Below are 27,974 nucleotides of genomic sequence, written 5' to 3' on the forward strand. Positions count from 1 at the left end.
TCACAAACTATACAGGTGCACTGCACAGACATACGGCACATACCCACAAATGAGGGCTACGTATTGCACAAATTTGTTGGACAACAAGCCATAATATTATCACGTAGTCCATTAAAAATGCTTCAGTATGCTCCAACAGCACCCAGAATAAGGCACAGCAGATTGCTGTGGGCTTCAGCTGCCTGTTCATGACACCTGTCAATCAATGTGGCACAGCCTAGTTCAGTTGGATAAAAAAAATCCCCCCAGTCAGAGTTTGGTTGGCCAGATCCCAATAAACTAAATGTGGGCCAAACACTGTCTTTCTGTATGACAAAACAGGCCATGTCAACAACAGTGAGAGGTTGAATTCAAATTTTTATATGTAACTTAAAGATAAAAATACAACAAATTATTAATGTTCTCTGATTTTCATTTAGCATGTACATCCCAAATATATTACTTGTCCAATTCTCAGTCTAAACAAATAAGGATTAAAGGATGCTTAAGTTTGCTTCGTTAGCTTAATTTTTAGTAACTTCACAGTCCCTACATCCATTTTTAATTTAAAGTCTATGGAGGCTGCTATACACCAGCATGCATTCACTTAAATTGCAACTAGGCCATTAATGTAATCTATAAATTTAAATAGAATGTAAATGGATTAGAAGAGCTACCTGGCTGATATGTTAATGTAACTAAATAAATTCCCTGTTTTCTGTTTTAGGATAATTTTGGATCATTTGGATATCAAATGTTTTGCCAGCCCTTTTTAAATAGGAATACCACTATTTTGTCTATATTTTTTTTCGTGTATGTGTGTGTTTCAAGGGCCTTCAGAGACCTTTAGCTGTGGTTATTATTTCTACATAAAAAAGGCTTTTATAGGCTTGAATAAAAAGTCATGCCTCGCTCCACGCTGTGATATTCATGAGAACAAGCTTCTGTTTTGCCCTCAGATCCAAACGGGAGCAGTTTTTCTGACAGAGCACCATTTTGAGATAATCCCACTCATTCCCCACAGAGGTTCGGTTACTGACCGAGTCTGCACTCAAACCTGTCCTTCAAATATGTGTTTGATCACAAGGGACTAAAAGCAATTCAAAACTTTTCAGGGATAAAGGTTTTGGGTTTTTTTTTCAAGTGAACCTGTGAGACATCTGCGACTGGTTCAGGCAGAAAACATTCAAAATACATTTTCTGAATAAAAACTGGTGCATGTTTTTAGAGGATCATTTAAGTGCCTGAAACCAAAGCACTTGTTAATTTTAGTCCAGAAATTGAGTGGCCCAGTAAAATTTTACAGCTGAATATCATTATTTTTAAAGTGTTTCTGCCATTTTTACACTATGTCGCTCACCTGACACTGAATTTTAAGCTCCCACAGCAGTGACACACGGCCAACCTTTAAAAGAAACGAGACTCTCACACAGAAATGCCCTTTTTTAATTTCATCGCACAGAATTTTGCAGGTATATACTGCTCAAATATAAGAAGTTACAGTAAAAGTCAGAATAACTGACTACTGAAAGCTCATTTATATTAGAAAATAAAATAAACCGTTACTAAGAACCCAAGAGACAAGACATTTACTTCACATTGCAGGTAGTAGTGTCAACTTTTAAATCATTATGACCAATCAGAGTGTGGATAAGACAACGCCAGCACTTTGAAAGGGTCACATTGGTATTTAATTGAGAAATCAAGCATGTTTACACTCAGTTGAAACAGCACCAAAACTGCAGGCTTTAAGAAAAATAGGAAAAAACGAAGTGATAATACTCTACTGCATGCAGCTGACCCGCATCTTGTTAATACGTCCAAAATCAAAACCTCGACTGCTGCTTTCAAACCTGACCTGCGGGTGCCTTCATTGGAATTGGTGTGCTACACCTCCCTCCATCTGCCAAGCCTCCTGCTGCACTCCTTTTCCACCTACTTACAGATGCCAGTGCTGACACCATACGCGCACTGATCACACACACATTTGAAAGTGCACACATATTTCACAAAAACATCCAAACAAAGGAAGAGAGCAACATATGACCATAAAATCAACATTCAGATTCTATGCCAGCTCTCGAGGATGTATTTTTAAGCCATTTCTCAGGAATATTAATACAAAGTCAACACATTTCTGTCTCTCATGTCCTCCCCTTCTCACACATGCACACACTTTTTACAAACCTCCGTTATTCCCCTACTCCACCTCTACTACCAGAATAATCGTTTTAAAGTGTTGAGCAAATTCCCAGAGAGATTAGATTATTCTTTTCCTATGAACACCGAGCCAAGGGCATCTTCGCTAGGGACAAAATAGTTGCAGAGAAACAATCGATAGCTCACGATCTGATATGTAACTCCTATTGCAGCAAAGGGAAGACAGGTGTGTATGAACAGTAGCACATCAGCAGACCAGTGAATGCAACACAATCAAAATCCACAGCAAAGCCAAAGACCGAGGCTGAATTTTAGTTTACTTTTTTTAAACGTTTGAGTTAAAATGTGACTTCAGTGCACAATAAAAGCCCACACAAGCCAGTGCTCTTGCCTAATTTATTCGTGACCTCAGGGACTGATAGTTGCATAAAAAGGCAATTTCCAGCAGCATCATATCTTTCTGAGCCAACATGTGATGATGCAGTCTTATAAACGCGGAGGCAACGAGCATGTGTTGATGCAAAGCAGAAACATCTGCTGTTTAGAATAAAAGCGACATTTTATTTCTTTAGGCTGTTGTTTTGTGTTTCTCTGACAGCTCATTGGATGGTGTCTGTGCGAGTCTTTCAGTCACTTTTATCGTTCAGACATCACCAGTGTCAAAAACAAAGCAAAAAAGCGGTTTGTAAAGGAATTATTTTCAAAGCAGTAATAATAATATGCAACAGACAAGATGAAATGTGTCCGCTTGTTTATTTGCATGAGCAGACTTTTTTCATCTCAGCATTGTGTGCATGTTCGCTTAATTTTATTTGGGTTTTGCACAGTTTGGCACATATTGTATTTGTATGTAAGTTTTATTAATTGACTGGTTTCACAAACAGACTTTATAACTACAATTTTGTAGGCACTGGTGTTCATTTTAGAGACCTGTTAATGCACCCGCCTGTACATTTACATAACACTGCTGCACATTAACTATCATTTTAATAAGTGAATGTGCTTCTCTGAATGGCAAAATGAACAAATAATGAATTAAGAAGTGACTGGATGGAATATTCTAGATGCTGCTTTCTGTTTTGTTCATGCAGTTATTTTAGTGTTTGTGATGATACATTTTAAAACCTAAGTGCTGTCTTTGTTTGCTTGTTTGTTTCTTTTTTCTTCTTGTACTTTTGTACTTATTTTTTTACGTACATTTGCCTGATGGTAAATTATAGAAAAATAAATTTAAAAATGGGAGAAAATATATGAAAAAACAATACAGAAGATTATTTAATACACTGTACTGTATTTTTTTACAGTCCTGTTTCCTAAATAGCTAAATGTTCTATAGACCTTCTATCTCTATCTATCTATCTATCTATCTATCTATCTATCTATCTATCTTAAATATATTTTTTATATATATATATATATATATTTGGAGGCGGTGTTTTTGGCCTCAGCTACATTTGAGTATGTGCTAAAAGGAAAAAAAGGAAAGGGTGGGAAACAAAATCCAAAAGATAACCACTGATGAGTACAGTGAACTCTACATTTGTGCAGATGTTATGTGAAAATCCAGGCACCATAGCAAAAGTACTTAAGGGCAGTGAATTCACTATAAAAGAAAAAAGTAATAAAAATGAAGACACTGAAACCAGTTTTGCTTGACTTGAAAAAGTCAACATAACATAGCCGTGTGAACTACATCGGTTCATTTATATTGAATAAGTGGATCAAATGCTACACGAGCCTGATGTCTACAGCAAACATTTGAGACATTGCTTTGTGTTTATCTGTTAAAGTCATAAACTGCTGTTTATGAGGAAATTACAGTGCCTGTCTATTCACGTCTTACCCCGAACCATCACCCATCCTACTCCCCCTTCTTTTTTAGCTCCACCGTTCTCTGCATTTCTTCTTCCTCTCCATCTGTCACTCTAACCCATGCTCTAACCTCATCTCGTTTTGGCTTCATCCCTCTAGATCCTGCTGTCTTTCTGCATATACTCCCATTTTCTTCTACTTAAATTGTCTCACCCTTCTTTGCTAGTGCAGCTTACATACTGCACTGTGCTTTTAAAACGTTTTTTTTATATGTAATGTTTACATTTTGAGCATGTACACTTAACTCAAACACTTCCGTTTTCTGTGAGGTTAGCAGCAGTTTGAAGGGCAATTGTCCAGAATGATACAACAGCTGAAATAACAGAAAAATGTGATTTATAATACTAATATAGTCTAATAATAATAAGATTTTTTTTATATTGGCTCCTTTTTCACTAATTTTCAGCCCAGCTCTTGTACTGGACCATTTTCAGAGTAATGTTAACATTTACCTTTAGCTCATTCAAGCATCAAAAAGGCACCGAAACCAAGGGATACACCAGTGTTGTGAGTACAGCTAACAAACAACTTAGCAAACAAACAATTTTAAATTGAATTCTTAGGCACTTTATTAGAAAACACATTTAAAAATTTTCATTTTAATTTGTTTAGTCAAATCTATGAAAAGGACCAAATGTAGCACAGGCATAAAACAGTTTTTCTGCTCTATCAAGATTAGCTATTAGCCAAAAGAGTTGGCGTTTTTCAGCATACATGAGGAAACCGGACAAGTGCCAGGACTTCAGTTGATCCATCTACTATTCACTAAGGCTTAATCAAAAAAGCCATTCTTAAGGAAGAGAAATGAGGAGAAAAGACTGAGGTGTGCTAAATTACACTAGAAGTAAACAACAGCTCTTATAGAGTAATGGATCCAAATGTGAAATTTTTGGTTGAAAGGACTTCAGGAAAGTAAAGGAACCATCTTTAATACACAGTGGAGACTCTGTCATGGTTTGGGTCTGCATTTCAGCCAGTGGTGTTGGGGATGTTATCAACACTGATGAAATGATGTATGCAAAAAACCCACATCCCAAACACACTGCCAATGCAGTAAAAGCATAACTGGATTGAAAAACACACACAGTGGAACACAATCAGTCATGGATTGGCCTCCCCAGAGTTCAGACCTCAATATTATTGAAGCAGTGTGAGATCATCTTGACAGAGAACAGAACAAGAATAACTAATAATAATAATTCCATGTGTGTTTGCACATTTCACCAAACAAAGTTTAAAGAAATGAGGAGTGGGTCAAGACTTTTGCACAGTCCTTTATTTCTGCGTATGGTACTGTTGATCCTTAAGGCATGTTGATACTTTTCATATTTTGAATGCAGGGCTTACTTATTGTGATATTGATGTTTCTTCTTAAGTAAAGAATCGATATCCTTCCTCCGCTGCTTTACTCTGACTATTAATACATTTTCTTTTTTTTTTCCTCCTTCACTGTCTGTATCTTAGTAGCTGTTAGCTAACAATGGTGTGCTCTGCCTCCACATCAAGCCAGCCATAGCTATTTTGACTAGATCTCTATTTGTAGCTCATCGACCTGTCAGGCAAGGATCCGTAGCTTTGCTCAAACACATGTAGACACACTCCAGATCTTTAAATGGGACCACAGCCAGAAAGCCGAAGCAGAGGTGGCAACTTGCTGCTTAAAGATTTATGATTTTGAAACAGAAAGTTTACAAATCTGTTATATTAGTAGCACATTTCCAAATACTAAGTAGTGTGTAATAAAACTGAGGCACACTGACAAGCAAATCAGACTTGATTTCAGGCAGCTCCACGTCCCAGGGGGGAGATGTTGCCGCTTTTCACATAATTGGAAAAATAGTGCCGTCTGGAGCCTCATGAAGTTGTGAAGCAAACACAAAAGCTGACCTGAGCTTTCACATCTTACTTTCTCTCTTTCTTTTTTTACTTATTATTTCTTCTCTACACTCACTCACTCACTGTGAATGTTTATCTCCAGTCTCTTGTTGTTACACAGTTAAGTAGACGACACCTTGATTGCTGATTTTGCCAAGCTGAACATAATATTGCAAAGTCCATTACGCGCAGTTATCCAGGATTTGCACAATAAGTTCAGACTCAATCAGAATGCATAATCTAGACAGTATAATGCCCTGTTGTGACATTTGAATTATGTTTGTGGCCATTTCAACACTAAGTTTGCTATGTAGTAGTTTGTGGTTGAGGGTGAGGGGGGTCACATATTAAGCCATGTGTATCTCCTAAGCCCAAAGACCGCTGGGAGATGTAGTTGGAACAGTAGCCCCAACGGCTACAGTTTGAGTTAATGATGTGTGAAGACCAGCTGTAGCTGTGTGACATGCACTCCCATGCGTGCCTGCAAGTGCTAGGCTTTTCTTTCCTAATCACTGCGATGTGGCTCGACTCCCTGCATCGAGAACCAAAAGTCTGGTGGGCTTTGCGACCTCTGTGATGTAAGGCAAATGGAAAAAAAAAGAAAAAAGGAAACAGTCAGGGTTTTGCTGACATTGCTTGAACTGTCATCAGAGTGGACACAGCTGTTGATGATAGAAAAGGATTTAGATAGAGACCAGAAAACCCACTGATAGTGTGATAATACAATCTTTTAATACGTGGTTTCGGAGGGAACACTTGGATCATCCTTTTTTTCCTTGGAAACACTGGAGTATGTCATCTCTCTGATGTTTCTCCTTTTTTTTAAGTAAACGTTGCCTGTTGTCTTCCAATTACTCAAATAGAATCTGCCATTTTCCTCTGAGGCGTCCAGGCAGCATCAGGGCCCATACACGAAATCTCACGTTAAGCCTTAATTAACCAGCTTCTTGTTTTTGGGTTCACCTGTTCCCAAAGTGCTCACACTGTTTTTAGATGGGATTACTGCTCATTTATCTCGCCTTTCCTTTCCCCTCTCACTGCTGTCATAGGTAATAGCTTCTCCTCATGTCTCCCAAACACGGTTAAGGCTATTATGTGGCAAGTGCATGTCCCCATTTGGAGAGTTGCAGTCTCATTATGCTTTGAATGGCTTCCCATTTCATCTGCAATACTTTTCACCACTGGATTTTCACAACGTGAAAAAAGATAACTGCAATGCACGGTCAATCTAGTGGAATGCCGTGTTTTTCTCATAACAACATAACTACCACGGCACTTGGATACCTGAGATTTGAAGCATGAATGACATTTGGAAGTGTGAAGCCGAGCCACGTGTGAAATTATAGACACTCACTGTGTTGTTACTGCCCAGACATTGTAGAGGTCTTATCACTGGGTACAGGAGAAGAGATAACCAGCAGCATTACCATATCTGTTTCACTTGAGTTGCCTACCACAGTGAATCATCAGCGGTCAGCGCACAAGAGAGGGTGTTGACATTTATATTGTCTGTTTCTGCTAAATCTTGGCACCGTGGTGTCCATCACAATACTCCACCTCGTGACCATCTGGTTATCCAGTTATTCATTTATGCAGCTCCTCAAGTGCACTTTGTGTGTTTTGGTTATTTATCAAGTAAAGCTTCAAATTCAAGAGGCTGTGGTTTCCCTTTATCGTACATGTTTGAAGGATTATTAAAGGTTGTGCTTGAAAGTTTGAAACTTTATTCACCTGTTTGTTTACAGAGCATGATGGACAAGCCTGCAATACCGGAGTACAAGGTGGCAGCGGTGCAGAAGTCACGCTTCATCCTGCTCCACTACAGTGTTTCGAAAGCGCTGTGGGACTGGCTTATTCTGCTGGCTACCTTCTACGTGGCTGTCACCGTACCCTACAATGTCAGCTTCACGCCACACGATGATGCCATCACAGCTGCACGCTCCACTATTGTCAGTGACATTGCAGTGGAAATGCTTTTTATTATAGGTAAGTTTTTAAAGAAGTAATTGGGAAAGATGATTAGATTAAAAACATATCAATTATGAAACTCTAGAGAGATTCCAGTGTAAGAGTTTGGTCACTATCTAATGTCAGTGTTGATGGTTTTTTGTCCTTTTTGTTGTTTTGTTATTGTTTACTCTCCTTTTGTTCCAGGAAAACAAAGAAATATTCTTTATTAAACATAACTAACATGTTTTAAAGGCTTTTAGGTATTCTTAACACTGTTTTTCAACATTTACCCAATGCAAAATTGATGTGACACAACAAATATCGGTCCATAACACTGGTTTGTCAAAATTAGACTTTATCAGTATTCCAAAGATGTCCCTGAAACCCTGCTCAAGATAAAACATGATCACATTTTGGTGTTTTCGAAGCATTTTTCAACATGCTGACGTAAGGTTTTACTCCAACATCTATCCATTTGTGCCATCTATGGCACCATGGAAACCAGAACAATCCAAGCAGCCTTTTCTTAGAAATGTCCCCTCTTATTCAGGTTACCTGGGTTTAGGAGTCCCTTCAGGATGTACTTGGTCTCTTTGAGGGACTCCTCTTAGTTCAATAAAGCACCCAAGGGATAAATTAAGGTGGCTGGCTTGCAACACGCTCCTCTGAGCTTGGGTTTGGAGTTTATGTCAGATTCCTGATGCCATCAACTTGGCACAAGCAGGCATGAGATTGCTTGTTTCTGAAAGCTCATTTACTTAGAGTCTACCCGTTTCTAGTTAAATGAATAATTAATGAATTCCACATTAAAGCTGAAAGGGGCTCAATTCGCTCCAGGAACACGGTGTAATGAAACATCTATTTAATGCTGATGTATTTGTATGTGTTTTTTAATTATTTAATTATTTATTGTGTTTCCATAAATGCTAAATATTCAATGAAAAATAAAATGTGCATCCAACGATGAGCTTTCATCTCAGTAAAAATACATAGTTTGTAGGACAACTGAGGTGTTGCTAATTCAAATAGTTTGCATGTTACATGCTTGCCATGTGGTGACGTCAAGGTTATATGTTTCTTGCATACAGACCCTGAAATTGTAAAGTAACTATGAAGCATCCCAGATGTTTAATAATTTTCCCACCGTTTCATTTAGACCTGCCTTAATTCTTTGTGGCATAGATTAAACAAGGAACTGTAGACATTCCTGAGAGATTTCGCTCAACATTGACACGATAGGATCACACAGTTACTGCAGATTTGTTCCACCAGGTTCTAAAGGTTCTCTGTTAGATTGAGATCTTAGGACTGTGGAGGCCATTTGAGCACATTTTCAAGAAATCAGTTTGTGATTATTCGAGTTTTGAGACATGGTGTGTTGTCCTATCAGAAGATGGGTACATTGTGGTCATACATTGTGGTGCTACATGTTCATGTAGGCTATGGTGCTTGACTTTTTACCCCTTGAAAGGTTTCTAGTGGCAATCCTTGAAGCTCTTTATGAACTGAGTGGTTTCTGTCATATTTCAGGCCTGCTTATTTTTTTTATTTATTTTTTTTATAATTACATATTTTCAGACATCATCATGAACTTTCGCACCACCTATGTGAGCCAGTCAGGCCAGGTGGTGTATGAGTCACGCTCTATTTGCATCCACTATGCCACCACCTGGTTCTTTGTGGATCTGGTGGCTGCACTGCCCTTTGACCTGCTCTACGCATTCAATATCACAGTGGTGAGTACTACTGGACAATCATATGTCCAACCTTCTTTTTTGTCCCCGCGTCCATCTGTGGCTGTCAGCATTACCATCAAACTGATAACTTGCTGCCCTGTTGTTGCAGCATGGCTGCCTATGTGATAAGTAAACCATATGTACTACATTTCACAAACAATACAAAGTGTTTGAGTGTTGATATTTTGATATTTAGCTTTCTACTCTCTTTCCTTTCTCTTATTTTTTCTGTCACCTCTCCTCCCATATTTGCCTCAGACCTCCTTGGTCCACCTGCTTAAGACGGTACGCCTCCTGCGCCTCCTTCGTCTGCTCCAGAAGCTTGACCGCTACTCCCAGTACAGCGCCATGGTGCTAACCTTGCTGATGTCTGTATTTGCCCTGCTGGCTCACTGGATGGCCTGTATCTGGTACATGATTGGACGCAAAGAACTAGAGACCAATGAGAATTGGGACATAGGTGAGTCTATTTGTGGCTTTGCTGAAGTCCAATCTGTTGAATTTTTGGTGTTTCATCTAGCAAGGGCGAGACATTAAGACATTTTTCACCATTTTCTCATAACATAAGCAAAGCCTGTACTGATTTGATTCAGTTTTAATAGGTGTGTAAGTCGGCTGTTTCCTGCAAAAACTGAGTAGGCATTTGTTTTGTCCCTACTATGCTATAAATAGTAATTGCTTACTTATTGGGTGTCTAGCTCTGCTCTGTGGTGAGACAGTACTCTGCTGCTTTAATAAGAACAGCCTGAAACCAGATCAAAAGCTTTTACAAAAAAATGGCTGGTAGCAAGCAGCACACTGATGTGTCAATGAATGATGCATGCGTTTGTATGTACATTTTGGCTGAAGGGAGGTGAAGTCACAGCTGCTAATTAAGGCTTAGCACTATTTATCCCTGGAGGAGTAGGTCTAATTCTAGCCTGTTCCAAACCAGCATACCTGGCTCCTGATGCTGCTGATCATCTCTTTCTAATACACAGAAAGACACCCACATGCAGGCACAAACATACATTTCTGTATTTCTCTCACATTGCACTCCGATCTTGCCACTAGCATCCATATAAAAATAACAAGAGGTTAAACTTCTGGACGTTGCTCTCTCAACGCTACTCTCTAACCTTCTCTTTCAAGGGTGGCTCCATGAGCTGGGCAAACGTCTGGAGACGCCCTATGTTAACAGCACAGTGGGCGGCCCAACAGTGCACAGCTCCTACATCGCTGCCCTCTATTTTACCCTCAGCAGCCTGACCAGTGTGGGCTTTGGCAACGTCTGTGCCAACACCGATGCTGAGAAGATCTTCTCCATCTGCATCATGCTCATCGGCGGTACGTCTGACACCGGGGTACATTCTCCCTCTGGCGTCCTGGCATAACGCTGCTTCTGTTTGGCATGCGAGTACAACAAATTCAGCAGGAATCGAGTTGAATGGCTTGGCTGGCCTTTAAGACACAGCTTGCTGTCGTCTTCATATCCCAGAAACAGCTGAAATGGCAATTATTGGTGCAGCATATCAGAAGATAGATAATAAGTGTTTGTTTTACTGCTTTTCTGATCGGTGATGAAAGCAGAATTGTAACTTGTGGCCTCTTTGTGGATCAAAAGTAGATCATGACTAGGCAGTGAGCCACATAATATACACTTTATGAGAAAAAAGTATTGAACCACATGTTTTTATCCTTGAATTCAGTTTTTTCAGTCTCATTGCCACAGGTGTATAAAATCAAGCATGTAGTCATGCAGTCTGCCTTTACAAATGTGTGAAAGAATGGGGATCATGGAAAATTAGATGTGTAAAAGTCACCAATGCTCTGCAAACTTCTTCCTCTGGCATTAACATCAGCACAAAACTGTGCATTGGGAGCTTCATTGCATGGGTGTCCATGACCAAGAAACTCCTGTCGGTGTAATGTGTAGGTAACCCAGTACTTTTATCCACTTAATGTATTTCAATATGTTAAAAAAAATTTTTATAAAGAAACAATATACTTAAATCTTTCATTTCTTTGGTTTTTATTTAACCTCCTAGGACCTGGCGTCCACATATGTGGACATCACATTTTGGGTTATTTAGACAAAATTACTCAATTTTGCTCTACAAGGGCCTGATATCCACTTACGAGGACATTATACTGCTACTGTTCTATAAAAATTTTAAACAAATATCTTCATATGTGGCTCTCATTTTTCTTAGAAACAAAAATCAGGTATAAAAAAAAAAAATCTGGTAATTCTTTGTTTTTACATTCATCAGGACCCAATCAGCCCAAATATCAAAGAGAAATTAAAAATGCATGCCGTGGAAGAGTTCGGGTCTTAGGAGGTTAATATTGTTAACCTTTTTTTGTAATCAGGAGGTAAAACTTAAAAATTTAAGAATATCATTGGGCCCACACTTCAAAATAGGATTTGAAATTGTAATATGTTACATATTTACACATCCCACCTTTATATTTACACCTTTGTTTCTGTCCTTATTACAGCACTGATGCATGCACTGGTCTTTGGTAATGTTACCGCCATCATCCAGCGTATGTACTCGCGCCGCTCTCTCTACCACACACGTATGAAGGACCTGAAGGACTTTATTCGTGTCCACCGTCTGTCCCAGCAGCTTAAACAGCGCATGCTGGAGTACTTCCAGACCACATGGTCTGTCAACAATGGTATAGATGCCAACGAGGTAGGAGTCCCTTTCTTTTTGCTGTCATGTAATATCTTTGTACATGCTGTTTTCTGCCTTCAAGGAACTTTACAGCACCGTTTTCGATGGCAATTGAACAATGAACTCTGCTCTAAAATTCATTGCCAGCCCTTTGAAGCTGTAATTGTTTGTGCACAGCACATGGTTCCCTGTACTCCATCAATTGATATCCTATTGAAATTCAAAAGAGGGTGACTGGTGGCAACACAGTCCATTCACTAATTACTTATCAGTGTCACACCTCATTACATCTGTCACAAATCCCCAGCTCCTGCACGACTTCCCTGATGAGCTGCGGGCCGATATCGCCATGCATCTGAATAAGGACATCCTCCAGCTGCCGGTCTTTAAGGGGGCCAGCCGCGGCTGCCTGCGCTCACTCTCTCTTCATATAAAAACCTCATTCTGTGTCCCGGGAGAGTACCTCATCCGTCAGGGTGATGCTCTGCATGCCAACTACTTCGTCTGCTCTGGCTCTCTAGAGGTGCTGAAGGATGGCATGGTGTTGGCTATATTAGGTCTGTATTGTTGTCAGATTGCATTTTTTGCATCATGTTTTTTGTATTTATTTTATATTTTTTGTACTTTAAAGCGTAACAGGGAATTTATCATCTTTTGGATTTTAGGGAAAGGAGACTTGATTGGCTCAGACCTGCCTGGAACAGACCAGGTAATCAAAACCAATGCTGATGTGAAGGCGCTTACCTACTGCGATCTCCAGTACATCAGTGTGCGTGGCCTGAAGGAGGTGCTGGAACTGTACCCCGAGTATGGCAGCGTGTTTACCTCCGACATCCACAACAACCTCACCTATAACCTTCGTGAAGGCAGCCAGGACGAGGTACCAAATACACACAAAATACTGGTTTTGATTCGGTGCCTTCAAACCTGAAAAACCAGCATGCCTAAATTGGGATGTCATTCTATGCCATGAAGAATTAAGACATTAATGAAGATAAAAGCAGCTACAAGTTGAAACTAGCAAGTAGCAAATGCTGCCATTGCCAATCCACATGGGTCCATATCTTCAGCTACTATTCTGTAAAGGTTTTAACAATCCAAACTTAAGCATTCAACGATTTTAACCTTAGAGAAAAAAGTAATTGGCTTCATTGGATATTTAGTTGAACTCTGCAAACAAAACTGATTTAGTTTTTCATGTGTGACTGACAAAACTGACAAAGATCTCCAAGGACATCCGCAACCTCCCCCTCTCAAACATTATGTTTTTTGCTTCAAGCATTCCTCTTTTTCGAATCTGACTTTTCTCGTTGGCTTTAATCATTTCTTTTTCTCTTTTTTCTTAGGTTGATTTGTTTAGTTTGGGACGCGATAGGCATCTGTGCTGGTTGTGTTAATTAGCGGATGTCTTTTTGTCAGTCAGGCTCAGGGAAAACAACTTTAATTGTATTAATGAGCACTTCAAAGCAGACTGATTGTGTTTGGTAGACTTGTTCCATGAGGCAACATCAAAGAGCAAAATGCTACCTTTAAGTAACCATTGCATATATAGGTATATATATATATATATAGCAGAAGTACCTGTGACCTAAGAATGAATGTTTAGTTATGCAGAAACCGTGTATGTGTTTAAACATAAGTTATGTTTTCTAAATTAGACAGGCTTCTCTGAAGCATGGCTGATCGTGAGTACTAGCACTTCTCTCACGCCATCTGCTCAGGGTTTTTGCTCAAACACAAAACCAGGGGACAGCCACCCCCTGCAAGGATGAAGGAATTATTTTGCTACCTGATTGCCAGACCACACACACACACACACACTCACAGTTGTACTGGTATCATCGGCATCCTCACAGTGGGTCTTTTTAAGATGGGAATTCCTCTAGAAAGGGAAGTCCTTTAACTCCTGAGAGTAACTTGAGTATTATATACTGACTGCACAGTAATCAGTCAGTTGCAGTGAAACAGTGCCAAAGAAACAGATTGCAGGAATCCTTATTACAATATAAGGTATCCACAAGGGACTACTTTATCTTCTCTAAATGGAGAAAAAGCAGAATGCCAGATGGAAAAAGACTTTTCTTTTTCTGTCAATTCTATAATTTAATTTCAGCTTTTGTTGCTGCGCTGTCAGTGAAATTATTTTTAGCAGTTTGGGGAGAAAATGTAACAGTTTTTTACTCAGCAAACCAAGCTGAGTGTCTCAGCTGGAGAAACTAAAAACATCCACTGCAAGTCAGATACACTGAAATTGTAATAATCAGCCAATTATGCAAAGAACACTCTATACTGGTATTATTATAAGTTTGCTATTGCATAAATCACTCCAAAGCACTTGTGGTGAACATGCAGCTCTCACTGGCTTTATGGAAGATTACACTGCGTAGTTACTTTAGTTACTTAAAGCTCATCAGTTATTTGTACATCTTGCTTCACTTCATAGCAAAAAAGGCTTTAAAAATGCTGTGCACTCTACCGACTCAACACCCAATGGCAGACTTACTTTCAAAACATTAACAGTAAAAGTAATGATGTGTCAGAGTTGTCGGGTTTAAGGTCAGGTTGAATGGTTTGTTGTAATTGGGGTCTAAGACCCAGGAGTGTTGCTTATTTCTTAAGGGAGGTGAGCTTTGAAAGATCAGGGATGACTGGGCTGTCCTGGGCAGAGTGGGAAGGTCACTCCACCACCGGGGATCCAGCAGAGTGTCAAAATTTGTTGGGCTATAATGACTGTGTCGCCACAGGGAGGGTTAAGTAGTCTGTAGTCATAGCGTGTGAAGAACAAGCCGGTCGGTCTGAGTTATGGGGATGTGGCTCCCTTTGGAGCCTCAAATTGACAAAAACAGTTTAACAAAGTTGACAAAGGTACCCGCTGCTAAGCAGTGATGACAGTACACAAAGATTATATATATATATATATATATATATATATATATATATATATATATATATATATATATATATATATATATATATATATATATATATATATATATATATATATATATATATATATGTGGTTGCATATATATATATCGTGCAACCACAGCTTTATTTGCCACGCAAACTTTGAGTTTTCAGCATGACGATACCAACCTGGAGAGTGCAGGGCACAGAGATAACTACTATCTCAGATGACCTGCCCACAGACCACATTAATGTCTCTGGAACTGCAATCCTCCACTGTGAGAGCTCATAGACAGCTCTGTTTGGGATAACTCTGTTTCAACTTGTTGGACCCAGTAGATTCAGTTTTAGATTTTCTAGACTCTAGAAGTAAAAAGAAAAGCTCTCTACTATGCAAAACCCTCTCTACTTACTTGACAAACAGATACGGTGTGTAATTTTATAAGTCAGTCAGGCATAATTTGCTGCTTCCATCCTTTTTTGTGCAAGATAGCATACTTGTGACTGAAATTCCCAGAATCCCCTGTCCCTGCAAACCTACTTTGCTATGTGGGACACTTGTTGCATTAGTGCTCCTTTAATTGACTTGGATGTTCATTTAATGTAAGTTGAAACCAATGTTTCTCACTGGCTGGTTAATCATCCCATTTTGCTCCAGGGTTAGTTTCCTTATGAGGAGTGTTTGCCCCTGTTTTCCACAGATTCATGCACGTTTTCCCTTCGCCTCCCACATAGCACCACTTTTTTTCTTTTTTTAACCTCAGCATTGTGCATCAACGAAAGATTAAATTTAATTCACGTCCTCGCTGGTTTCCCTCATCAAAGTGCATCGCTGGCATGATGTTGCAATAATGGCAGGCTGTGGCTTGTGCTGTCACATTAGCCATGTTGTCAAAAGCACATTTTTCACACACAAGGGAAGGACTCACGCTACCACAGCTTTATTTGCCACCCAGCTGGTGATTGCTAAGTTGCTAAAAACTTCTAGCCATAGACACACACACATACACACATACATACACACACACACACCAGGGAAAGACAAACTTCCCCTGGAATCCCGGCGCAATCGAGCGTAGAAAGAAGATTGAGCGTGTAATTCAGCTCATGTGGCAATGGCTGCATCGCTGGCCAAGTTCATTTAATTAGTGGCACCAGTGGATGAAAGAGAGACTAACAAATTTGAATTTAGACACTTTTGCTACAGAAAAGTAATCAGTGAAATGTATTCATTTTTTGGGATTTCACTGCAACAGTCAATCTAAAATGTTCAGGGTTTGATACACAGGAGGCTGAATGAATAAATTAAGGTATTATGCCTTTCTTTCTTTCTTGTGTCTTTCTTTTTTGTCAACGCAGGGCCTCCGAAGATTTTCAAAGTCACCGAGGCTTCCACACGTGAGTTCAGTGCAAATTCAGTATCCTTCTAGTCAGGTTTCACATTTTCAGATTTCCTTAACATACTGCTGGTATTGAATTTTAATCTACAGCTGGCAGGGCCTTGAAACATCTGTCGTCATTACCTGTGCTGTGTATTTTTGAGATTCCACCGTTTCTGGAACTTACTGTAATGCTAGTGAGTACTTTTGGGGGACTTGTGGGGGACTTCCCCTACATGAAAGCAGCTCAGTCTCTCAAGCTGGTGCACTAACTGGGTCAATAGCTCCTTTAATGGGAACTCTTATGAGCTACTTTGCTTACTGTGTACTGAACTTATCAGTCTTCTTTATTGCTGTATCATTAAAACACTATTTACAGTGCTCACTTTGTCTGTTTTAAACGGCTGCGTAATACAGTTCTGTTGGCAGAAGTGTGTCGAGCACAGCACATTTCTAACATTATTAAATTAATGATGGACATACTGTCAGCTGTAAATACATAATTGTCCTCATCAGCAGCTTTAAACCATATTAGATGTTTTAAACTTGACAGATAGTTTGAACAGAACAGTTTTTAAGATATGTTTTAGTTCTTTTTTATTTTTCATTAAAAAAGATAAAACAAAAAGTCTTCTTTGGTGTTTGTAATGCATAAATAAATAAGTAGATAAATATAAGAGCTGAATCTTAAGTCTTGATCTGAATTTATTCTTGCTTTAATTTAAGATGAATTTTCCAAGATATGCACATTTTTATCTTTATTTTATTTTATTACATACAGTAGAAGCTTTTTTTTCCTCTCACTGAGAAAAAAAATTCTTATGGGTCTGAAAAAAATTGTTGTTTTTTTCCCCATTTGCAAGTTAAAATTTTTAATTATTATCTCAAAATCTGGTAATGTGAAATTTCAAGATTTTTGTCAATTTTTAGTTATTTTCTAACACCATCTGTAGCCCAGACCCTGACCCTTACCCTAACCCCTAAACCTACCCCTAAGGTCAAATTACTGACTCAAAAATTTGAGAACATAAACTGAAATTTGACTTACAAGTAGCAGATTTTTTTTTTCCAGTTGCAAAAATAAGCTCCTATAATCTTTCAATAGTTAAGAAGCCTTCAAAAAAATTCATGGACCCAGATCCAGATGTGACTCAAAGAGTTAACCATTTAACTAAATCAAGACAAAGTCCCATTTCAGTTAAAATTATAATGCAAATCCAAATACACCATCAAAAAGGAAATAGGTCTTCTTACTGATCTTGCTAACAAGCAGAGCTAACTACCATCACTTTACTGTTTGTATCTTACTATTTTGAGAGTGTACAGTTCAGTTGCTAACTCTCCATACTGTACTTTCTTTTTGTGCAGGAATCCAGGCTTCCTTCTATTGTGGAAACCAAGACTGATGATCCTGACGACTCCTTCCACCTGTCTCCAGCCACGCGCTCCCGCCGCAACCTCCTGCTGCCCAACTTCACCAGCCCCGTTCGCCGCACCTCCCTAGGGAACCTCCTGGGGGACGAGTTACGGCAGTTCAACGCCCTGCGACGTTGCCGTTCGCCGAACCTTAGCCGTGGCTTCCTCGGACAGAGCTCCCCTCAGCCACCTTCGAAAAAAGAGCACACAACTCCTGTCTCAGCCCCGAGCACGGCATCAACCGCAGCTGAGGGAGAGTCAGGAGCTGAGCAAAAGCCTACGAAGCTGCTCATTCCAACTGTCACTTGTTTTGGGCCACCGGATCTTAGTCCCAGGTATTAGTCATATTTAATTTCAGTCTTCAAGCAGAACATAAGTAAAAACGCAAAGGCTAAATTAATGTCATACAATTCAATGCGGTTTAATAATAATATGTACTCAGTAACTATAATACTAACTAAAGTACTTTACGGCTGTTCTATGTGTGTTTTGATGATACATAAGGAGCATATATTTTTTCTTTCTACTTCAAAACAATTTCACACTGATTTCTTGAATGTTTATATAGTCACCTTGATTTTAATACAGTCATAGTATCTCCAAGAACATCTGAATGAGGCGTTGCAGTAATGGACTGAGTAGAAAGCTGCAGATGGAGTGCATTTGCATTGCATATTTCAACAGATGTTACTGCATTTCATAACCCTCACACCTTATACTCCTGATCCAGCTATCTGTATTCATAATGCATCCCTAAGTCACCCAGTAGGTTCTAGGTATGGGTAAGTGCTGGTTCACAGAGCTCAGGTGTCCGCCCCTCCAGACTTGTGCTGCTGTCTTCATGTTCAAACCCACATGGGCGTCTGCCAGCAGCAGCTCTCATGGCACATCGCTCTGTCGTCTCTTGGCTCCAGTGATAATTGAAAAAGCTCTACTGTTACATTAACTCCGGTCTCCCTCCTCTTCACCCCTCTCGCCAGGGTTGTAGATGGCATCGAAGACAACGGGAGTACGTTCCATTTCAACGTGGAGCACAGCGGGCCTAATGCCAGCTCAGAGAGCAGCAGCACCCAAGGTAAGTCAAACCACCCACGAGCTGCTAGGGTCACCTGGGTGCCAGATGGCTGGAGGTAAACTCAGGAGTTCAAATAGTGGATACCACGAGGCAGGTCTGCCTGCTTTAGGGGGAATATGAGAGCGCAGCAGAATGAAATGACAGCCAGGTGTCCACAGAGTCAGAGAACATGTTAAAGGACAACTGAGGTCAAAGCAGGGCTCTGGCCATCTGACCTCAATCTCCACGCATGGTTGCTTTCCTCCTAGGATTACTATCAGTTTCAGTTCAGTAGAGATTCAGGTAATTTGCTTATTAAAGTGAGTGCTTTGGTAGCATAATCTTGCAACTTGCATCTCTTTAGCTCCACTCTGGCGATCTCCAGTTTCTGTTTTGATTGCAGACAGTTATTCCTGTCTGCCTATCATCATCTGCTTGCTTGTGGACACTATCATACTAGACCAAGGTTATATAGAAAGCCAAAGCACTTTCTACAAAGACTGCAAAACCAGGATAAAGTTAAGCACTATGTAACACAATGCAATGTGCAACTCTATTAGATTGCATAATATAAAAAGGTTTTCCAAATATGTGTTGCACTATGCACTCCAGCAGAACAGCAAATTAAACTCTCTATACACCTCACAAATCTGCTGTTACAACTGACACATCCCACCCACCTCAGACAGATATATTAATGCATGTACAGTTAGTGAATTTTCTGTATTTGTGTAAAACTATAGCCTAAAACATCATCCTTTTTTCTTGCAAGTCACAAAAGAAGAAAAGAAGGACTAAATTAAATGAAAAATAAATCACTTGGTCTCTTTTTTTTTTTAGGAAGAATAAGGAAGCGTTAGATACCTGTTGACGGGAAAGTGTGTGAACCTCTAAGAATAGTTGGAAATTTGCACGTGAAATTAGAGTGAGGTTCTTTCAGTCAGTAAGATGACAATCATGACTCGGCTCCCCTGTAGTATTTTTTAAAAAGAGATTTAGAGCTCTGTTCTCCCCGGTGTTTCAGTCTCGACATGGGAACAACGAGGAGCGACCAGTCAGTCGAGTCAAGATCTTTGTCAGGTGTACAGATAGAGAATGCTCACAAAGAAACCATGGGTAACATCTAAGTAGCTGAAGTCCCTTCTAATAATGATGTTCATGCTTATGAGCCCCCCATCAAGAGAACAGTTAACAACAACGGTGTGCATGCAGGACTGCAAGGAAAGAGAACGGGACTGTCTGTCTGCACCACAAAGCTGTTTAAAACTATGTTTTGTGGATGAAAGAGAAGCTTAAATTTCCTCCAGGTAGATTCCTCATCAAAAGTTACCAAAAGCATTGAATTGCTGGGAGTCAGAAGGTCACACCAGACACTCAAAGCGAAGGATCACTTATTTTTGTCCATCATAAAAAAATATGTTTCTATTTTGGGGATTTAAGTGAAATTTGGATGACTTTTTATTTATAGAGAAATTTAAACATACATAGTTACACATGCATGTATAACTTCCATCGGCAAATACTGGGGTCATGCAACATAATTTTGCTTTATATTAAAATTGATCAATCCTCCTGGGAGCTAAAACTCCTCCTATTTTTCTTCTTCTCGTTTCCCCAGACACCACACAAAATAATCCTGCTCTGCTCCTGGAGACGGAGGAGGTCAGGCAGAGCATCAGTCAACTCAACCTTCAGGTGAGCTACAGCCCCTTAGTCCAAATTAAAATTGATGGCACCAAGGATAATGTAGCCCTGAGTGTGAATTCTCACAGATCCAGAGTATTTTGCTCAGTGCTCTCCTTATTATCATACATTCTGTCTTTGGTAGTGACTGAATATGAAACACAGGAATAATTAAGAAACAAAATCCATCTTATTTTATGTTGTATGTAAAAAGCAAAAATTATAGAATCACAAGCTTTACTTTTTTTGTCACAGAGATAAATTTGTAGCATCTCATCTACTATCGGCCTGCTTGGTGTATGTAAAGGTAAAATATAAAGTGAGATGAAGCGGACTTGATACCGGCCTATACCTCAGTCTCCCCCTGCTCTCTTAATCTGAATGTAAATAGAGCGAAAGCAGGTGCAGCAGGAGTATCCAGATGGGTGCTGTCTGAAGTCAATATTAATTAATCAGCAGGGCACTTCTGCAATGCAGAGGATGCAGTGCTGACTCTGCAATTTAAAAAATAGTTGACAACCTCTCTCTACTTGTGGCCCTTTTGGCCCCCATCTCCATTTTGTACATCCTTAGCTTTCTGCCTCCTTTATTCTCTGCTAGGGTCACTTACCTGCTCTTCTTCCTTGATTTCACAAGTGCTTTAGAAGACATCTCTTCAAGAGAGGATTTCAACTTTTTTACAGTCCTTGGAAGGTCATCAGAAAGTTATAGCTGGGCATCAGCCTGAGAGTAAACTTTAAAGAGAGATGCTGATTAATTCATTAATTAAGCAGCGATAGAACCTTATCATTTGTTACCTTAATGTTTCCCTTGAAAATTTACCTACATTGAATATGTTGCAAGTCTTTAAATGTCACATGTAAACTGTAAGTGCTCTCTACACAGATGGGCACATTAAACCAGGAAGTCTCTGAGCTCACCAAGAGCCTGCACCACATGATGCACATCCTCCAGGCTCACGTATCTTTTCATCACTACAATGCCTCTTTCCCCTCCCATCCGTGTGGTGTCCAAATGGCGTCCAACTCTCCCAGAGCCTCCAACAGCGGCATGCCTTTTAGTCATGGTTCAACCTTCCACCTCCATAACGTTCCCGGGAGCCACTATTCCCACCAAAGTGCCCCAGCCGCTGGCCACTGGAGCTGCAGTGGAACTGCTGAAACCCCAACAGAGAGCCACCAGCGGCCTCAGTCCTGTAGTCCGCCTGCTAACCCCTGTCCGACACTTTCTCCTAAATCTGTCCCGTGTCATAGCTCTGAGAGCATGACTGCACATCTGTGGACCAGCCCATCACTTCTTAGCGTCAGCCCAGGCTTCCATGGAAGAAGTCCAGGCCTTCCACCTCATGCTGGACATGAAGACAACAGACCCCTCGGTGCTAGCTCAACTACCATCAGTCAGTCCCAGCCCACTTTGTGCCTGCAGCCTCCCAGTGATAATGATGAATACTCTTGCCTTTTGTCCAGTGTCCCTACAGGAATGTCCACACACAGCCTGCTGGACACATCGCCCAGTCGTTACGCCAACCTTAATCCTTTAAAAGCCTCAAATGAGGCCATGTGTGTCCTGATGTCCACCCCGCCGTCTCACCCTCTGATCCAGGATACCTCAATCTTCCAAATTAAGGATTCAAACTCCTCTCTCCACCCTGTCTCTTCCTCTCCACCCACATTACCATGCCAGCCTTTTGGGAGTTCTGTGGATTCAGGATCATTACAATCTGATGTTATCGAGCCCCATCTCCCACTAGGTGACCCATCTGCGGTGGAGCACACCAGTCTGGAATGCCTACTGGGGAACACAGGCTCTTTGGAAAGCAGGGACAGTGGAAGTGCATCTTCACGAAGGTCCAGCATCGGCGTTCAGACTCAGAGCACAGAGCAGTCGTGGTGCCTGGACCTCACGGATTAATATTTCCACATCTCAGCAGCAGACTGGAACAAAGCAGAACCCAACACGAAATTTCTAACATGCAACTTCTTCATGCAACAGTGTTTTCTGAGACTCAGGCAGAGACTGTCGATGTGTGCTCTGTTTCCCCACCTTTTACTTCCCATGCTCCCTTATTACTCAAACTCCACGCAATTTACACTATTTCTATGCAAAAGCATGTATTTTGTGCTTTATTTTGGCTTTACTGAAGTGTGTCTAAAAAAGAAAAAAGCTCACGACAGTGGGTTCCAGTATATATATTGTATATTTTTTCCAACATCTTCAGAACAACTTGCGGTTGATAATACCTGTTACCTCCTTGCATGGTAAAGTAATTTATTCTTTTTCCTACGGAAAAGGTTTCCAAATTAATGTGTAAGCATTCTACATGACAACCAGTTGATTGTGTTCACAGGCGCTGTATTTACGTGCAGACAGGTCAGGATGATTTGCTGTTTTAAGAATACAGAGGAACAAAAATGAAACATGCCTCACTTTGCATGTAGAAAGTAGAGTATGTGCATCACACGGCGTAGATTGTTTATTGTTTTTAATTGAATGTCTTTCTCAGTTCAGCCTTCTGGGTTGTTTTGTGAATATCTGGACGATAAGTATCTAATATTTAAACTCCACCAACCAGTACACAGTACTTACTTATGATTTCAGTTATAATTATGTTAGTATCTCCTTTTAAAGCAGTCTTAAAACGTCAAAATTTTCGATTTTTCCTCACTAAAGCGTTAAATAGAGCAAAACAATGCAAAAGAAAAAAAATCTTCCTCAAGCATTTACAATAAACACACCATAGCTGCTCATAATTTAAACATAAATAAAAAGATTTAGCTTCAAAGAAAAAAAATAAAGTGGGTCCCATTAAATATTTAAACTAGTCTTAATTTACGAAATAAAAATGCCTCCGAGGGACAAAAAGATGAACTTATGACTCTTATAGAATATTCAGAGTATTCAGGAACTTTTGAATGATTTCTCTCTGGCTGACAAAATAAATATGCAGAAAATGTGCAACTGTGTCCTTTGCTGTTGTGTCACACTTACCACTGTTTATGCAAATGATATTTTAGAGACAGAAAACATGTCAGAATAACCAGCATACTGTGTGCTATATATGACTGCTTAGTTGCAATAAGCCATCAGCAGTCAGGAGACCAGCATAAGCTTTGCTTTTGGAAGGAAAATTGGAATTATTTAAGGAGAAAATACAGTTACCGGTTATTTGTGTCAAAGCTTGAGAAAAAAGAAAAAGACAGAAACTGGATTATTTTTCACTGAGGCAAAGCTCTGAATTTTCTTGGATTTGGATTACGATGCTTTGCTGTTATTTGACAGGTTATTTGTGGTTTTCAAATCTTATGGTATTGCATACATATATCAGTATAAAGACTTTTATATGCCAAGAAAAGTCGTGTTTTTGCGGTTTTCCCTAAAATGTTTCCTGTTTAGTTATTAGGTGATTAGTACTGATGCCTGAAAAAGACCAAAACTCACAATTAATAGACATCACTGTATTTGTTTAGTTTACTTTATTATCACTCTGGAAATTTGATGATTGTCTTGTCTGATTATTTCTTAATATTTAAGTTAAATTTGCAACCCCGAGTTTAACAAAGTAAGAAACGAGAGGGCTGCAGCAGTTGAGCTTTGAAATAAACGGCTTCATGTTTGATAACTTTGAAGAAAGGATTAAAGAGGAAAAAACGTGGTTTTTTTAGAAACATGAATGTGTCCACAAGTTGAATAAAATTTCAGACGACAACAGAAGAACACAAAGTCAGCACCGTGCTTTCTTAAAAGAAGAGGATTTGCAGCTGTTCTGCGTCTCATTAGGGCCTTTGAATGCAACGGCTTTTTGGTGAGCGCTGGTTTATCCTCATCCTTACTCGCCACTCAATCTGATTATATAAGTGAATGTACAATAATTGTGTTTTTCTAAAGAAGCTGTTGATGAAACTTCCCAGACAAGAAAATAAGCAAAACATTGATCTTCTTTGCTGATTGGAACAAAGTAACTCTTCATATCTACGTTTTTATCTAAATTTGGTTCATTATTAACTCATTATTTACACTTTCTAACAGAAGCAAAGGTTGTTTAACTGGAAAATCTGTTGGAAAACATCGGAATATGACGCAGTTCCTTCAACAGCATATTGTGCATTCCCTGTAAGTTGTGTCAGTGTGTGTTTTCCTAGGACCCACCATGTGGGTGTTCCAGGTGTTCAAGGTAATTTTACACTGAGCATGCAAAAGCAATGCAGATATTACACAACAGGTCAGAAGAATTTGTTGATTGTGCTTTATACGTGTCCTCAGATCATGTTGTTACTTTGCGCTGCATATGTTGCTTATACAAACAGAACAAGTGGTGTGCAAATATATTTGCAAATTCTCTTGATGAGTCAAGTGGTGTCACGGTGTGTTTTTGCAGCATCACAGTCTGATCTTGATATTTCACTCTGTGTTTGTGCAAAAACCAACATGAAGTTTTGAGTTAATGATACACTGGATTTGCATCAATTGCACAACAAGACCAAATAAAAAAGGAGGATGGAAACCCAGTTGACACACATTTGAGGAATCACTCTCCAGAAGGATCATTCATCAGGTGGGATGTGTTTGTCCTTCATTGTGTAGATTATGGAGAAGCTTAAAGAGTTTGATCTTCTCACATTTATTCCCTTTTTTCATACAGAGATTGGTATGAAAAAAAAGAGGCATCGTGAAGACATGAAGACTGTGATTGTTGCTGTTTTGGTTTTGCTGGTCGTCAGCCAGAGTGAGTGAAGCTGCAGCCTGTTTTATACATCCATCATTTTCCATATCTGTCAATGAGGCTCATTTGGGAGACTCTGCTACTGTTCTATTTACTGTATTTAAATTATTGGCTGTGAAAATGCTTTGCTACAGTGATTAAACCTGATTTGTTTCTTTTTTTGCAGCATCACAGTCTGATCTTGATCTTTCTCTCTGTGTTTGTGCAAAGATGAAGTTTTGAGTTAATGATACACTGAATTTGCATCAATTGCACAACAAGACCAAAAAAAAGGAGGATGGAAACCCAGCTGACACACATTTGAGGAATCACTCTCCAGAAGGATCATTCATCAGGTGGGATGTGTTTGTCCTTCGATATGTGGATTATGAAGGAGCTTAAAGAGTTTGATCTTCTCACATTTATTTCTTTTTTTTCATACAGAGATTGGTGCAGTGAGGCGAGGCATCGTGAAGACATGAAGACTGTGATTGTTGCTGTTTTGGTTTTGCTGGTCGTCAGCCAGAGTGAGTTAAGCTGCAGCCTGTTTAAAAGCTATTTTCTATATCAGACATCTGCCCATGAAACAAGTGAGGCTTGAGAAGCTCTGAAACTGTTCACTTTAAATTAGATTACGTTTTGGGCTTTTTTGTTTGTTTGTTTTAGATTTTAGAGATAAAATTGCAGCTTCGTAAATGCTCTACTATTAAACCCAGTTGGTTTCTTTTTTTAGGTGAAGCCCTGAAGTGTTACTGTGGAGGTCTGTGGTACTGCCTAAGCTCTGTGGAGTTCTGCCATGGCTTTAACAATGTCTGCAGCACTGTCTTCCTTAATGCAGAATCTAGTAAGTCAAAACCCTCATTTGGTTTACTGTGCAGAAAAAAAAAAGAAAAAAATTAAAAAAGTTACAACAGATGATTTCATACCACCATGTTTTCCTTGTTTCCACAGCTCCCAGATATTCCAAAGGTTGCATGAAGTCAAATGTCTGCAGGACAGTGATTCGGCCTGGTGTACTATCTATCCATTGCTGCTCAACTGATCTGTGCAACAGATACTAATGCCTGTAAACATGTTTACTGTCATGTAGTGTGCATTCTGGTGTTCTCGTATCAGTTCTTATTTTAATAATTTTCTATTCTCTAGAGAATTAATGGGGGGGGGGGGGGGGGGGGGGGGGTTCTTAGATGACAACATCATTTCATTACATTAATGTTTTTGAACTATTAATTATTTATTGAACACTAACTAGGTTTGTTATGGCCAATTTACAGAAGTGCTCATCAAGAAATATGGATTGTCAGTGGTTTGTTAAAGTAATAATTTCTGATTTTACATACAAAAAGCTGTTATAGGAAACTAACCAAACAATTGAAACACTGAGGACATTAAAATGTGACTTAAAATTGTCAGTCAGTCAAAAGGTTGTGCTTTAGCCAGAAGCGGGAAGCTATATTTAGATTATTATTAATATCCTTTTGTTATTCATTTATTGAGAAAATGCATCAAAGCGTTGTTACATGGGTGTTAGAAAATTAAATAATCCACAGCCCTCTGAAAGGCTGAAATGACTAAACAAAGAAAATGATCAAAACAGAAATAAACGACACAAACGCAAAGAGACTGTTTACAGATGTTTGTATATATATTTTAAATAAATACATACAGAATAAAACACTGATGTAAAAGATGGGATCTGATATTTACAGTGCAACATAATGAGTTGGTATGATGTACTGACCCCAATACTATACCTCATGCACAGTATGTTATATTCCTGAATTAGTCTTATGTGTAAGAAATATGGTAAAAGTAAGGACACAGGTTATATGTTTGTATTTAATTAGCCAACAGTAGAGGATTTTTTAAATTGGTTGCATTACTTGACACAAATTACATTATGAGTTATGTGGGATAGAAACTGCAAAGAACAGACAAGACCAGATGTAAGTTTGTACTTAACGCTGACCTATGAACGATAAAAAGGCAGTATACCTAACAGACAACTTACCAAAAAATCCATTTTAAATTGTATCTTTATGCATGTTGTTACCAGCAGCCTGTCACACAAACATAGAATTTGTTCCCATTTCTTTAGTAGAATCTATGAAAAATGTCAAAGTTAATGCAAACTAACTAGAATTTTGCCATCAACAAAGAAAATCCCAAAGAGCTATCAGCTGAAAACATGACATATCTCAGCGTCCAGTGTGTCCTTAAAATAGAGGGAAATTGGACAAATGGAGAAGAAAGAACAAGTGGCAGGCCTAAAAAATATCTACAGCAGGTGAACAGTATCTGAAGGACATTAAGAAGTAGGAAAAAATCCAGCAGACCTGACACATACATCTGGCCCTTCAGATGATCCATCTACTGTTTGCTGAGACCTTGTCAGAAATGGTCCCAGTGGATGGTTGGCTGTCAAAAAGCCTTTCTTAACCAAGGCAAACAGGAAGAACAGGTTGAGGTGTGCCACGTTACATAAGAACTGGACTGAAAATTTAACAAATCTTATGGAGCGATGAATCCAAATTAGAAATTTTTGGTTCAAATCATCATCACTATGTCCAGAGGAGGTCAGGGGAGAGGTCTGGCAGTGAG

General features: G+C 39.4%; 2 protein-coding genes across 3 annotated transcripts in view; both read left to right on the plus strand.

The window, feature by feature from the left end:
- kcnh4b (potassium voltage-gated channel, subfamily H (eag-related), member 4b) overlaps positions 1 to 23,849 on the plus strand; it is a 43,187-nt gene extending 19,338 nt beyond the window's left edge. For both annotated transcript variants that reach the window (XM_063482985.1, XM_063482984.1), the window contains exons 6-17: positions 7,632 to 7,872; positions 9,415 to 9,572; positions 9,831 to 10,032; positions 10,704 to 10,898; positions 12,054 to 12,253; positions 12,543 to 12,792; positions 12,901 to 13,115; positions 16,502 to 16,540; positions 17,890 to 18,272; positions 18,918 to 19,012; positions 20,610 to 20,686; positions 21,560 to 23,849. In XM_063482985.1, the coding sequence (XP_063339055.1) occupies positions 7,632 to 7,872; positions 9,415 to 9,572; positions 9,831 to 10,032; positions 10,704 to 10,898; positions 12,054 to 12,253; positions 12,543 to 12,792; positions 12,901 to 13,115; positions 16,502 to 16,540; positions 17,890 to 18,272; positions 18,918 to 19,012; positions 20,610 to 20,686; positions 21,560 to 22,585 (3,081 nt within the window). In that variant the 3' untranslated portion in view covers positions 22,586 to 23,849. The remainder of the gene's footprint in view (positions 1 to 7,631; positions 7,873 to 9,414; positions 9,573 to 9,830; positions 10,033 to 10,703; positions 10,899 to 12,053; positions 12,254 to 12,542; positions 12,793 to 12,900; positions 13,116 to 16,501; positions 16,541 to 17,889; positions 18,273 to 18,917; positions 19,013 to 20,609; positions 20,687 to 21,559) is intronic.
- Positions 23,850 to 25,636: 1,787 nt separating this feature from the next.
- LOC134632896 (three-finger toxin MALT0070C-like) lies at positions 25,637 to 26,441 on the plus strand. Its single transcript, XM_063481761.1, has 4 exons — positions 25,637 to 25,729; positions 25,818 to 25,900; positions 26,107 to 26,217; positions 26,325 to 26,441. Exons 2-4 carry the CDS (start codon positions 25,852 to 25,854, stop codon positions 26,432 to 26,434), a joined length of 270 nt encoding a protein of 89 aa, XP_063337831.1. The 5' UTR covers positions 25,637 to 25,729; positions 25,818 to 25,851; the 3' UTR covers positions 26,435 to 26,441.
- Positions 26,442 to 27,974: the final 1,533 nt, after the last annotated feature.

This window comes from Pelmatolapia mariae, linkage group LG8, assembly GCF_036321145.2.
Source record: "Pelmatolapia mariae isolate MD_Pm_ZW linkage group LG8, Pm_UMD_F_2, whole genome shotgun sequence".
In the NCBI taxonomy this organism is placed as follows: Eukaryota; Metazoa; Chordata; class Actinopteri; order Cichliformes; family Cichlidae; genus Pelmatolapia; species Pelmatolapia mariae.